General features: G+C 38.5%; 1 protein-coding gene across 3 annotated transcripts in view; it reads right to left on the bottom strand.

The window, feature by feature from the left end:
- MAP3K7CL (MAP3K7 C-terminal like) overlaps window positions 1–15,665 on the bottom strand; it is a 44,678-nt gene that overhangs the window by 3,274 nt on the left and 25,739 nt on the right. For all 3 annotated transcript variants that reach the window (XM_015133060.3, XM_015133062.3, XM_028845385.2), the window contains one exon: window positions 12,308–12,423. In XM_015133060.3, the coding sequence (XP_014988546.1) occupies window positions 12,308–12,423 (116 nt within the window). The remainder of the gene's footprint in view (window positions 1–12,307; window positions 12,424–15,665) is intronic.

A 15,665-nucleotide genomic window follows, 5' to 3' on the forward strand; every position in this document is an offset into this window, starting at 1 on the left:
ACCCAAATGTAGATATATAACAGGATAAGACTGGATGCTAAACCTAGGGGGTGAAAGTCTTATGAGGAACAAAATATTTACATAACCTCAACGTATCCCACAAATTACTTAATTGAAAAGTGAAATCAGTGACAAAAAATGGAAGGCCACTTTCATCAAATGACCAAAGTTGACACTGCTAGTCATGAGATAATGGATATCACACGCACTGTGAAACACACATCATTTCTGTGGTATTCCTGCCAAAAATGTGCAATCTATATCTAATCATACAGACAAAATTAAATTCAGGGAAATTCTACAAAATTGCTAACCTGTATCTTAAAAAATGTTAAGAACTCCTCTGTATTTAAAGAAACCAAAAAGAAATGACAACATAGGCAATGTGCTATTCTAAACTGAAAAAAAAAATAGTTTTGAAGAACATTATTGAGAAACTGATGTAATTTGAATATGAACTGTGAATTACATAATAATACTGTATCAGTGCTAAATTTCTTGATTTTAATTATTATTCCATGGTTAAAAGAGAGAATGTTATTGTTTCAGAATATACTTACTGAAGTGTTTAGGGCAATGTGGAACATGATGGTGTGTGTATGTACGCATATGTATATACACACATATATGCATACACATACATATATGTATTTGCACACATGTATACATACACATATGTATATATGTATGCGTGTGTATATGAGAAACAGAGAGAGAGAAGGAAAACCCCAGTACTGTCGTGAGGAAGAATAAGGCACAACTGGGGAAAGTTTTAGTAACTGTTGAATCCAGTAAAGCATATATGGGAATGTGTTTTTTTGTTTTGTTTTGTTTCGTTTTGGTTTTGGTTTTTTTGAGATGGAGTCTCGCTCTGTCACCCAGGCCGGAGTGCAGTGGTGTGATCTCGGCTCACTGCAACCTCTGCCTCCTGGGATCAAGCAATTCTCCTGCCTCAGCCTCCCAAGTAGCTGGGACTGCAGGTGTGTGCCACCACGCTTGGCTCATTTTTGTATTTTTAGTATAGACGGGGTTTTACCACATTGGCTGGGCTGGTCCTGACCTCAGGTGATCTGCCTGCCTCAGCCTCCCAAAGTACTGGGTTTATAGGCATGAGCCACTGTGCCCAGCCAGGAGTTCTTTATACTACTTTTGCAATTTTTCTCTAGGTTTGAAACTATCAAAATGCAGTTATCCTGAAAAAAAGACAAGGAGTAAATAAGGATAAAAGTTCTAGTATTTTCTTCCTGCGCCCAGTGGCCTGCCTTGGATACCCACTTTGGTGTCCACTGAGCAAAACCAGACATTAGAAAGTGTCCAATCAGGGAAAACTGGAAGATAATGTACATCACTGATACGCATATAAACAAAGTTCCTTTGGGCTCTTACTGATTTTTGAATCTTCCACACTCTTTAGAATAGAATAGGCTCGCAATAAATACTTACTAAATAAATAATTGAAGAAAAATGTAGCTCAGAGATAAATACAGTAATTTATGTTTTAAAAATGAGGAAATAGAAACTGAAAGTGTTCCATTTAATCAGCTAATAAGAAAGAGTCAGAAATCCAGCTTATCTTCTGATCAAATGTTTAGTTTTGTGTCCCTAAGCATAGCTTAGGTAGTAAATGTCAATAATTAAATATTGATTAGTAAAATTCCTCATGTAATTATTTTTAAAACATTAATGAGTAAAACCAATTTTAAGAAAAAAAAAAAAAAAAGGCCAGGCTCAGAGGCTCACACCTGTAATCCCAGCACTTTAAGAGGCCGAGGCGGGTGGATCACTTGAGGTCAGGAGCTCGAGACCAGCCTGGCCAACATGGTGAAACCCCGTGTCTACTGAAAATACAAAAATTAGCCAGGCATGGTGATGTGTGCCTGTAATCCCAGCTACTCAGGAGGCTGAGGCAGGAGAATCGCTGGAACCTGGGAGGTGGGGATGCAGTAAGCCGGGATCGCATCGCTGCACTCCTGCCTGGGCAACAGAGTGAGTCTTCATCTCAAAAAAAAGAAAAAAAAAAAAAGAGAGAGAGAGACATGCTTTAAATCCCCTATCCATCAAACAGATCATCTATTCTGGTTCTATTTTTCCCTTCAAATTGCTTGTGTCGTATAAACGATTTAGGTGGAGATAGAGTTTTGCTTTCAAATCACGGTCTGGGAGGTGGTGGTAATGGGGATAACAATGGCTATTTCCCTGGCTCCATATCTAACCTCATGTAAAACTCCTGAAGCTACCTGTCATTAATTTTGACTGACAGAGGTAATAAATCACAAAATCATAGATTTTTACAATTTGAAAGAATAGTCTAAATTGTCTGGTCTGATCTTCTTGCATTGGAGAAAGTCAATAATAATTTCTTCTTTACTGGAACTCAGAAGACTCAGTGGATATGTTTCTAAATTAGTTTCATGTATTTGATAAGCAATTATACAGACATCCAATGAAAACTGTCACAACGTCTGTTGCTTCCTGTCCAGGACCTATTTATATAGATATATTTATGCTCATCCATTAGCAATTCATAATTAAACCCTGGCACATCAAGCTACAAAAACAATCTTATAAATAGATGATCTGAAGAACAAATCAATATTTATTATAGGCTAGAATGTGGTTCTGCCTTTGATTTATTGGTTCTATTTGTATCGTTTCCTTGAATGTAATGTAATATGGGGGTAGAAGACAATAGTTAGAGAGACCGTATTTCTGCAGCCACGAATCTGTAACATAGCTTTCCACATGATGCCATTCAATAGCCTAAAAGGTCATAACTTTGGAGTTCACCATAGCTCATCTGTTGTCCCCATCCTAAGCCACATGCCTGGAAAGGTTTTTAGTTGCTAAAACAAACAGGGGAAGAGAAAGTCCAAGTGAATTGGTTAAGAAAACTTTCAAACTTTGTGGAAATTAATTCCAAAATTAAGGAGATTCTTTATGTTGCAGGAGTCTGAGATGTGGATTCATCACTGGAAGAAATATTTCTCTGTGCTAAGGAGACCACTACTAGGGATCTTGGCACTGTCAAAGTTAACTAAGGACTTTTATTTGGGAAAGGCAAAATTCTAGACAGTTTGGCCCCAGTGAGCTAAAGAATTTGGGGCAATAATATAATAAAATATCTTTATCATAGGGAGAATTTTATTTTTAAATAGGGATTTAGACTGTACTGTTGGTGGATCTTGAGAGATTTATGGCCAAGTAAAAGCATTCATACACAGGAAAGAAGGAGTCAATGCCTTAAGATGACAGAAAGGATGCCAAAGTCGACCTTCATTTTATCCAGGTGGAGGAATAATAAATGATATTGAACTGAGATTTCCAAAGCTCAGTCTAGACTATGTTGTTGAAGCCATACAAATGCTTTAATGCATGAACAAATGTACTAATATCTATTGGGAAGCAAAGGGCAATACGGCACCCTTGCAGGAGGAAGTCAGACTTGCTCCAAAGCAGGATTTCTCATCCTTGGTACAACTGACATTGTGGGCCAGGCGATTCTTTGTTGTCGGGCACCGTGTATACATTGGCATTGTAGGAAGTCTAGCAGTAACCTTGGCCTCTACTCACTAGATGTCAATAGCAAACCCACCCTCACCCCCAGTCATTCCAGCCAAAAATGTCTCTAAGTATTGCCAATGTAGGGGCAGGTGTGGAGAATTTCCCGGTGAAAAACCACCGCTCTAAAGGAAATGGAGATTCCCACTATCAATCACCCTAAAAAGAATTAATCCTGGGACAGGAAGAAAGTGGACGGCAAAAGGTTTCCTCACTCTGCTTCCCCAGACATTGGATTGGAGCCTCTTGCCTCAGCAAGGGAAACCTACTTAACGGAGCTCTCACTGAGAAGAGTAAATATGCTGTCCCTTCTAACCCACCTAATGCCTGAGGTTGCAATTTTTTGAATTGGGAAAATCAGACCTTGGCAATGACCTTGAGCAGTAGGATATAAATAACTCTCCCACATTGAGTGTTCCAATAATGGAACACTAGGCATAAGTTTAATATAGTTTTGGGCAGACAATTAGGTGTAGAAATACTTGGGAATGAAATACCCATTAAATGACTGGGCTGCACGTAATTATGTGGTGTAAAACACCCAAATCATTATGGGGCATTAACAGAAAGCGTAATCTCACAGCCTGATGGCATCTGGGATATTGAAATTTCACAAAAAACTAAATACTAAAATGAAAGAATACCTTTGGCTACATCTCTGTCTCCATACACAAAGTAAAGAACCGAGGCAGTCCTTTGCTCTTCTACACATTTGCTCAGCAAGTATTTATTGAAAGACTGTTACAAGCCAGCCACCGACCTCTATTCTTGCTAGCCAAGTCAGTCTTGGGAAGCGCATCTCCACAGCTGGAAAATGAACTCAAATCTCATATCTTACCCAGAAGGCATCTGACTCGTATCAGACATCGTAGGAAAGAGAAGATAGAACTTTTCTCCACGTTACTATATATCCTGCAAACACTCGTGGAGAAATATCTCCATTTACCTTATATTTATGATAACAAAAATGTAATTTCTGGAGGCTGAGTAAATATTTAAGAAAAATATCTTAGGTATATAAAAGTGAGGTTTGGTTTTCAGTGTCACCTTCCCGTGGAATCCTTTTTCAAAGAAAGTCATACCCTGAAGGGATGCAAATAAAACAGATAAAATTGGTCCTTCTCTGGTTGATCTGGGTACAGTCCCCTGCCTGACATGCTCTCCCTCCTGAATCCATGAGAGACTCCTCAGAACACACTCTAAAAGCTTCTGCCTTTGGGAATATCCTTAAGAAATAAATGCTTCTGGTTAAACATTTTAAAAAACGTTAAAACCTCCTGTTATTAGAAATCTCAGATAAATATCATGACTAAAAACGAACCAAAATTCCACGAATTTTAGTTTATGCCTTTGCAAATTACACATGCACCCTTTTGCCCCATCTTGATATGCTCCCCTAGATGAAATGTTACTCCCCTAATCATCATTTTATACTTTTTAAAAAGACATGAGAATATAAGTCACACATTGATTTTGATGGCCTCATATGAAAACCCCTTTCTAATATTTTGCCTGAACACACTAAAATTACGTAACATTTTTCACCTCAGAAACAAAAAGACAACCAAATTAAAAAACAGGCAAAAGATCTTTAGAGTTATTTCTCCAAGAAGCCATAGAAACGGCCAATGAAGCACAGGAGAACCCGTGCAACATCATTAGCCATCAGATAACTGTAAATCAAAACCACAATGGCACATTGTTTCACACCCACTAGAGATGGCTAGAATCTAAAAGGCACAGGAAGTGTTGGCAAAGATGTGGAAAAATTGGAACCTTGATACACTGCTGGCAAGAATATAAAATGTCAACCCCTTTGAAAACAGTCTGGCAGTTTCTCAAAAGGTTACACATTGAGTTATCATATAAACCAACAATTCTACTGGTAGGAACCTACTCAAGAGAATTGAAAACATATGTCTACCTCAAAAATTGCACACAAATGTTCATAGCAGCATTATTCACAATAGCTAAGAAGTACAAACCAACCCATTAAATGTCCATTAGCCTATAAAAGAATAAAATATTGTATATTCATACAATGGAATATTATTCAGCAATAAAAGAATAAAGTACTGATGCATGATACAATGGGGGTGAACCTTAAAAACATTATGCTAAGTGAAAAAAGCCAATCACAAAAGATTGTATATTATATGATTCCATTTGTATGAAATGTCCAGAATAAGCAAATCCATAGAGACAGAAAGTAGATTATTGTTTGCCAAAGTCCAGAAATCAAGGGTCAATGGGGAGTAACTGCCAAAGGGTGCCAGATTTATTTCTGCAGTGAAGGAAATGTTGTAAAGTTGGTGATGGTTGCACAACTCTGTGAATATACTGAAAACCACCGAATTGTAATAGCCAGGATATAGGATCAACCTAAGTGTCCAAGTGTCCCTCAGTAGAAGAATAGATTTTTTAATGTGATATATCTATACAATGAAATACTATTCAGCCATTTTAAAAAATGAAATCTTGTCATTTGCAACAACATGGATGAACCTGGAGGACATTATGTTAAATGAAATAAGCCAGGCACAGAAGGACAAAGACCACACGATCTCACTTCTATGTGGAATCTAAAAAAGTTGATCTGATCTCATTGATGTAGAGAGTAGAATACTGATTACCAGAGGCTGGGGAGGGTGGTAGGGAGAGGGGCATGGGATGGGGTTATTCAATGGGTACACAGTTACAGTTAAACAGGAAGAATAATGTCTGGTGTTCTCCTGTACAGTAGGGTGACTGTAGTTAACAATGATGTACACTTCAAAACAGCTAAAAGAGAGGATTCTGAATGTTCTCATCACAAAGAAATGACAAATATTCGAGGTGATGAATATGCTAATCACACTGGTTTGATCATTACACAATGTATGAAAACATTACGCTCGACCCCATAACTAAGTACAATTACTACATGTCAATTAAAAACAAAATAAAACTGACCAGGCGCATGGCTCACGCCTCTAATCCCAGCACTTTAGGAGGCCGATCACTTGAGGCCAGGAGTCTGAGAGCAGCCTGGCCAACATGGCGAAACCCTGACTCTACTAAAAATATAAAAATTAGCCCAGAGTTGGGACACACACCTGTAATCCCAGCTATTCGGGGGGCTGAGGTGGGAGGATTGCTTGAACCTGGGAGGCAGAGGTTGCAGTGAGCCAAGATGGCACCGTTGCACTCCAGCCTGGGTGACTGAGCAAGAGACTGTCTCAGAAAAATAAAATAAAATAGTTTATAAAAAATACATAACATGAGGATGCAAAGACATAAGGATGATACAATTGACTTCGGGGACTCGGGAAAGGGTGGGAGAGGCGTGGGGAATAAAAGACTACACATTGGGTGACAGGTGCACCAAAATCTCAGAAATCATCACTAAAGAACTTACTCATGTAACCAATCACCACCTGTGCCCCAGAAACATATTGAAATAAAAACATCAAAATGAATAAATAAAACATTCTTCAATCTGACTTTTCTGAGAGTGTCTCTTTTCCTGACATTTAAGTTAATCTTCTAAACACCAAAGTACCCAATACAATATTTCATACCAAAAAAAATAAATAAGTGGTTTCTCTACTGGACAAGATAAAATGCTTTATCTGGAACAAAGCAAACTTTACAGTTGATTGCAGTTTAATAATATACTTTAAAAATTTTCTGTCAAACAATTTGGTAATAGATCTCATTTTTAAATTTTTTTTCTAAATTTGGTGATAGATTTCAAAAGCCATAAAATGTCTATATCTCACTTCAATGAGTTTCATATTACATACACAAAAAGCTATGTATGTTGTAGAAATATGCTTATAATATTTACGGGAAAAAATCATTTTATACATTCCATGTTAGTATATATGCAATTATATTAAAATGTCTCTTCACGTGAAAAAGGCCTCGAAATAATTAGATTAAAATGATGGAGTTCTTTAAAGATATCAGAATTTTTGGTAATTTTTCAAAGCTTTCAAGAAAGTCTTTCCCATCTTTTTTTACACTGAGAAGAAAAAAAATCAATAAAAATATAACAAACCTCTCGTACATCATTGGTCATAAGCCAGAAGTGATTCTTTAAATTGGATTCAGCCAATGCTGAGTTTATAATCCTAGAAAATGTTTGACTCTCTTTCTGCATCCAACACATATGATTTAAAATAACAGTTTCAGCAACTCTTCTCATCATGCCTCGTCAAATTCTCTCAAACTTGATCCAGGGAGACCTCCTCTGGAGATGAGAGAGAAGTTCAGTTTGGAGTTCAAACCTTAAGCAGTGTCTGAATGACTCCAATAAAGAAAAACTCTCTCTTAAAATACCTTAGTTAGCGTCTCTTTGCATCTAGCTTATGCCAGCCAAGGTAGAGGCAACACAATCAGCTACACTTTATGAAATGATGGGAAAGAAATTCTCAACAGAATCATCAAAAAATGGAGAGCTAACTACTTGGGTCAAATTCATTTGGCCCAATATATCTTGCTTGAAAATAAAGACTGTTCAGGAAAAGATGTTTGAAAATGAATTTCCACTTCAGTAAAGTCTTAACAAAAATAACGATCATTAATAATCCTTGGAAAACCAAGCTCTTGTATTTATAAATATATTACCATATTTCCCAATTTAACAATTTATCCTAGCTGTTCTTTTGTTTTTGTTTTTGTTTTTGTTTTTGAGATGGATTCTCACACTGTCGCTTGGGCTGGAGTGCAATGGTGTGATCTAGGCTCACTGCAACCTCCACCTCCCGGGTTCGAGCAATTTTCCTCCTAGCAGTCCTTCATTGCTGATATTGACTCTGTAATACCAGCACTTTGGGTGGCTGAGGTGGAAGGATTGCTGTAGGTCAGGAGTTTGAGACCAGCCTGGGCAACACAGCAAGACGCCATCTCTTTACAAAAATTTTTTTTAATTAACAGGGCATGCTTGCATGCGCCTGTGGTCCCAGCTATTCAGGAGGCTGAGGTAGGAGAGTTGCTGGAGCTCAGGAGGTTGAGGCTGCAGTGAGCTATGATTGCAGCACTGCACTCCAGCCTGGGTGACAGGACAAGCCTTTGTCTCAAAAAAAAAAAAAAAAAAAGGAAGAAAGGGCCCTGGTAGGTTAGGCCAAGAGCTTGGTGTGAACAGGGGCTCAGTGACTGGAGGACCCACCTCCTGCCCCGGAAGAAGTGAGGAGGCCAATGTAGCTGAAGTTGAGGGATGAGATTGGAAGTTCTACAGAGGTTCCAAGGCATCCCCAGGTAGGTCTTGAAATCTAGCCCAGAACTGGCTGTCATTTTCTAGCAACAAGAAACCCTAGGCAGGGAAACTAGTTACAATATTGCATCAACCGAGATCTCAAGTAATAAGTCCCAAGCCCAAATGGTAGAAGTGAGAATGAAGAAAAAGGAATTAGAAACTTTATGAAAAAGAAAAAACATATATAACAAAAGAATTTGGCCTTGGCCCTATATCTAGCCAATTATTTTGGGAGAAACTTCAAGTACTTTGGGGAAGGGAACAAGATGAGTTCTACAGAAACACACACGGGCATATAAGTAATTAACGAGGGGGTCTGGCCCACTTGTGTGTGGTCTGGAAGTTTGTATAAAATACCTCCACTAGCCTGCTAGCCATGTTATTTCTAGAAGCTGACTTTTCATTTTTTTATTTTTTGTTTTTATTTTTTTGAGACAGAGTCTCACTCTGTCACCCAGGCTGGAATGCAGTGGCATGATCTTGGCTCACTGCAACCTCCGCCTACTGGCTTGAAGCAATTCTCGTGACTCAGCTTCCTGAGTGGCTGGGATTACAGGCGTGTGCTACCTACTACTCTCAACTAATTTTTTTGTATTTTTAGTAGAAACGGGGTTTTGCCATGTTGACCAGGCTGGTCTTGAACTCCTGACCGCAGCTGATCCGCCTGCCTTGACTCCCAAAGTGCTGGGATTATAGGTGTGAGCCTCTGTTCCTGGCCCCTTTTTTCATTTTAATATTGTTGTAGTGGTACCCAGAGTTATCACTGCTTTCAATGCAAACAGCAAGGATATGTTTCAAACATTAGATAGGAGTTGCTCTCGTGTCATTATCCTACCATATCTTTTTTTTTTTTTTTTTTTTTTTTGAGATGGAGTTTTGCTCTTATTGCCCAGGCTGGAGTGCAATGGCGCAATCTCACCTCACTGTAACCTCCACCTCCTGGGTTCAAGTGATTCTCCTGCCTCAGCCTCCCAAGTAGCTGGGATTACATGCATCTGCCACCACACCGGGCTAATTTTTGTATTTTTAATAGAGACAGGGTTTTGCCATGTTGGCCAGGCTGGTCTTGAACTCCTGACATCAGGTGATCTACTTGCCTCAGCCTCCCAAAGTGCTGGCATTACAGGTGTGAGTCACCGTGTCTGGTCCCTACCATATTTTTTTTAATGCAACATAAAAAACTTACAGAGCATGTAATTTAGGGGATGAGTATTGCATTTCCAAAAAAAGAAAAAAAGCTACACATAAATTTAATTTAAATAACAAAGTCCTCCAGTACCTTCAGTCTGAAGAGTTTACAAATAGAGACATAATTACTGGAGATTTTTCTATCATACCACCACACTTCACACACATACACACACCAGAAGATACGTTTACAGGCTATTTGTCATACAACTAGTCGTCTTTGACTTCAATACAGGTCACGTGATTAATAATCTTCAATTCCTTCATGAAATTTTTTGTAGGACTCCAACCATGTGTTACCATGCAATCTGAGTATTCCAAGCAACTTTGTCAAAACTCTTAGAACAAAAAGAAAATAGTCAGACATAGGAGAGAAAAGTTTTGTTTGTGACCTCCTAATAAACATCTTTTAATCCCCTGTAGCCGAAAGTTTAGATATGATTTTATGTTTGAAGCATGGCAAAGCAAGGAAGGAAGGAAGGGTTTGTAAGGTACTAACTGAGGTCTACAGAAGTCTAGCTCCAAAACCCATACTGTCCACCATCAGGCTATACTGTCTGACCACCATTCTGGGAGTCTCAAAAATTCTAAGGATTTCACAAACTTCTCAACACAGAATGTATTTCATTCGCTTTCTTGTAAAAATTAAATTTCGTGTGTGTGTGTGTGTATTTTTATTATACCACCACACTTCACATACACGCACCAGAAGATATATTTATTTACAGGCTATTGATCATATAACTCTTCCTTTGACTTCAATACTGGTCACATTATTAATAATCATCAATTCCTTTATGAAATTTCATATCTATATTAATGAAAATAATAATCATTAATAACCTTGGAAAACCAAGCTCATGTATTTATAAATATAAGATATAACCATATTTCCTAATTTAACAATTCATCTTAGCAGCCCTTTATTGCTGATATTGACTCTGTAATCCCAGCACTTTGGGAGGCCAAGGTGGGAGGATTGCTTGAGGCCAGAAGTTTGAGACAAGCCTGGGCAAGATAACAAGATCCCATCTATTAAAAAAAAAAAATTTTTTTTTTGAGATAAGAGTCTCACTCTGTTGCCCAGGCTGAAGTATACTGGCACGTGATCTCAGCTCACTGCAATCTCTACCTCCCAGGTTCAAGTAATTCTCTTGCCTCAGTTTCCCGAGTAGCTGGGATTACAGGTGCCCGCCACCATGCCTGGCTAATTTTTGTATTTTTAGTAGAGACAGGGTTTCACCACGTTGGCCAGGCTGGTCTCGAATTCGTGACCTCAAGTGATCTACCTGCCTCAGCCTCCCAAAGTGCTGGGATTACAGGTGTGGACCTCTGTGCCCGGCCCACAAAATATTTTTTAATTAGCTGAGCATGGTAGCATGTTTATTTCTTCTCCCCCTCCTTTTATTGGGGTGACACGTGATATATAAGAAATAAACAATCACAATATGTTTGTGTTCTGTTTCACACATTCAACAATAATTTACTCAGCCTCTAGGTGCCACATATCATACCAGGCTCCAGGAATCTGATGGTGACAACACCTGACTACCTGTGTTTTATGGCACTTACCACCTAGTAGGAGATGTAATCAAAAGGAGATCTAATCAAAAGATCCTAGTAATCAAAATATCTCATTAATAAATGGGAAATCCCAACCAGCCAGTACTGTGAAGGAAAGGTGTCTACTCTGATGCTTTGCAAGTATAAAAGAATGGGATTCACTGGGGTAGGCACTGGCGGAATCAAGTGCAGTTAAAAAGAAGGATTCGGAAACAAACAGTTATGAGTGAGTAAAATCAGAGTGCTTGAATTAATAGAACTGTATAATTCTCTACCGCAGAACTGTAATAGTAATAAAAGCTATCAAGATAAAAACTTACCCGACTATAAAATGTAGTCAGTCAACTAATACATTTACGTCATTTTGAAGAGCTGTCCCAGTGGCTTCTTTGCGTGATGTGGGAACACCATCATTTAAGCAGAAATTAAAATTTACACCAAGCCACAGTGTTCTGCGGCCTCTGGGCACATTTATGGAAAACATAGTGTGGTTTTGGGTGGTATTTTGGCATTTTTAATTTCCTGAACTAATATTTCTTATTTAAAAATTTAAGTTTTGAGTAGGAAGCATTCCTGGTATTCCTTTTGCTACTCCATAAAGTAAAGCACTTAATCTCCAATAGCACCACTTGAATCATTGCTATAACCTCCGTCTCAACCTCACACTCAGCCTGTCCCCTGCCCACCGCCCTTGGTCCTTGCCCAGTAGGCAGGACCTACTCAGATGTAGAGTGTGGGGGGTGGGGGGTAGGTACTTACTTTCTTTGCTCAAGCAGGGCGATTTCCTTTTTGACCTCATGGTATTCTTCTGCTATTTGGCAGTGCTGTTTGAACACCTCCATGGATTCCGCGGAGTCATGACAAGGTGGCAGGGGCTTCACAAACAAGAAGATGAAATTAGTCCATTTCTTTGCATCAGGATAAATTACCAACCATTTTGCTCTGCTGATGTTCTTTAAAGGAAGGTTTTTTCTTTCTTTTTTTTTCTTAACATGAGAACAGCATTGTTAGTCACCATTCAACAGAGTTCAGCTGATTCTATTTGACTGAAAATAGAGAGGTGGACAGATAGTCCCCACATTCATCTCCCGGTGTCATTCATGGACATCTCTGGCCTAAGCCAGAGCCCTGAAATCCATTACATGTCAGTTACCTGCCACGTGATGGAGTAAAAATAAGTCTCTCAAGGATTCTACAGTACTCCCTCGAAATCTTAGACTCTGCTTTAGAGAAGAGCAGTGGTGGGGAAACAGTTCAGTTGTCTGTTCAATTACCCCTTGCTTTCTGTTCCTGTAGTCAGGAGGTATAATCTCATCTTACAGAGTAGAGAAGAAAAGCTCTCTTCTGAGAAATGCATCTGACCTAAAGAAAGATGCTGAGCCAGAAATAATGCTTGCAAGGATTAACAAACCTGTAAGAAAGGCCAGATCTCCCTCCCCCTAAAAAAAAAAACATCCGTGTAAGATTCATGTCTCTCTTTTTCTCCCATCCATGGAAGAAACAAAGAGCAGCGCGGCAAACCTTTCTGACTGCAACATGGTGAAAACCCTACTTCTAGGAATTATTTTTAAAGAACGAGTTTCCCCCAAGTGTATTATTCTAATTTCTTGTTTAGCAATGCGTGATTAAAAGTACCACTTTTAGGCCAGGTGGATCGCTTGAGGCCAGGTGTTCAAGACCAGCCTGGCCAACATGATGAAAACCGATCTCTACTAAAAATACAAAAATTAGCCAGGCATGGCGGCATGCACCTTTAGTCCCAGCTACTTGGGAGACTGAGGCAGGAGAATTGCTTGAACCCAGGAGGTGGAGGTTGCAGTAAGCCGAGATCATGCCACTGCATCCAGCCTGGGTGACAGAGTAAGACTCCATCCCAAAAGGAAAAAAAAAAGTACTACTTTTAGGAATACTAGTTAAGAGTTTTTTTAAATCACCCTTTTCAATTATATGTAGAAAAAAATGTATATAAAATCTGAGAAATATCAGTTTATTGTGAAATAGGTTCTTCAATCTTATCCTTTCTTCAAAATGGTATATATATTTTTTTATATATATATATATATGTAGTATCTGACAAGGTCATATTGTCACTAATTTTATATAAGGAAATGGAGAACTAATGAAGTTTTTACTATTTGTTCCTCTCATTATATTCCTCAAGGACACAGATTTCTGTGGGTGTCATATTTAGTGATCCTTCCCACGATATAATAGAAATTCAATAAACTTTACTGTCTGATTGATAGATAAGATGACCTTCCCTATTTATCATGAGGCCTCTGAGTAGAGATGTTTAAAGGAAATAAAATTCTAAATAGATTTTGATCAAATTTACCTTCACGTGGAACATCTGTTACATCCTAGTTCATGGAAAATCTAATAGTAATCATATTAGGCAGCATCTTTCTCTACTGCCCATGAACACATTCACAGGATAAACTCAGCCTGTTGGAACCATTATCCCTTTCTATACGGGATTAAATTGAAAAATAATGCACAGTAGTACCACAGTATAACTCTCCCCATGAGATAAAGCTGTTGCCAAAGGAATTCAGAACTCCTGGCTCCTCCAGTCTGTGCCCCAGAAATCGCTACCCACTCATCAATTTTCACCTGTTACACTGGCAACTTACCAGGTATAACAGTAAGGGGAATGAAAGCAATTTATTCTGGGCACCATAGCCAAGCTGTTAAATCATCTGTGCCCTGTTAAAGGATTTGTCTCCTGGAAGGTCCTAAGACTACACATCAGATCCTGTCCTTACAAACACCACACGGGGCTATACTCAGTTGAAACAAGAGCTCAGTACATGTAGGTACCTGAACCATGAATTCAGTACAGTTAACTATGTGACAGCCAAAAAGTTCTAGAATTCTGCATGAAGGATTCACAGCTTTAAGAGAACATAGAGAATAGCCATGTAAAGGGAGGTATGTCTTTTGCTGCTATAATTTAAAAGGAAAACTGAAAAGTACATTAATAACTTTCTTAAGACAGAGGCCTTCCCTTCCTCACCCCAGCCTGCCACCTGTAATGCTTTTCACTAAGTGGGAAATGTTGTCATTTGTTCTTTTTTTATTATTGGCATCTCTTAATTGTAGGAAATTCAAAGATGTTATTATCTGTAGGTAGCGTGATCATGCCACTAACGGTATGTAATGATACATATTTCAAGATACCCACATGTGCTTTCAGCAGCACGATCATGCTATCTATACATAATAATATTTTCAAGACTTCCCATCATAAAGAAGGGACAATCAAAAAAAGAATAAGCCTAAAATACTTTGTATCCAGTTTTCAGAGAGTACAAAGATTCCAGGGGTCATTTCAGCCTCTGGATCCTGAAAACGAAGCCTTCAACTTGACATATAACTCAGCAACACTTCAAATGCTCCCAGTTTGTATGAAAACATTAAAGAGTAATATAGATTTCTCTTTTTTAAGCAAAGAGGAAGGTTATATTGCATAACCCACCAAAACATTGTAAAATTCTCTCATTAGTTGCCAGAGGAAGAGGGAAATAAGGAATTGTTGTTTAATGGGAACAGACTTTCTATTTTGCAAGATGAAAAAGTTCTGGAGATTGGTTGCACAACAATGTGAACATACTCAACACTACCAAACTGTACACTTAGAAATGGTTAAGATGGTAAATTTTATCATATGCATTTTTACCCATAATGAGAAAAAAATTAATGCAAAAAATTATTTCATTAAACCTTTCTGCTGTCTCTAGCCCATCGTCTTCTAAGCAGTGCTGCCAGGGTTACCTAGGAGAATCTGACTCCACTTGTAGTCAATCTTCCTCACTTTCCCAAATTTCTCCCCAGAGAACTTCAAATTTCTCACCCCTTTATAATCTCAAGCCATTCACTGGTAACCCCAAACACGTTTTTTGCTGCTGGGATATTGGATATTCCAGCAGCCAAATAATAATGGATATTATTGCCATTGTTTGGCAAATCAAAGTGCTCTTGGGTCAACAGAATCCACTGTTCTTAGAAGGCAGTTGACATCATTAGCCATTTACCCCAGCCCAGGAAACTGACCAAAGAATTTGCTTAAATATATATGGTTCTCGTCCCACCAGGCTAGTGAATACAAGTATCAAGA

This window comes from Macaca mulatta, chromosome 3 (assembly GCF_049350105.2).
Source record: "Macaca mulatta isolate MMU2019108-1 chromosome 3, T2T-MMU8v2.0, whole genome shotgun sequence".
Lineage (NCBI taxonomy): Eukaryota > Metazoa > Chordata > Mammalia > Primates > Cercopithecidae > Macaca > Macaca mulatta.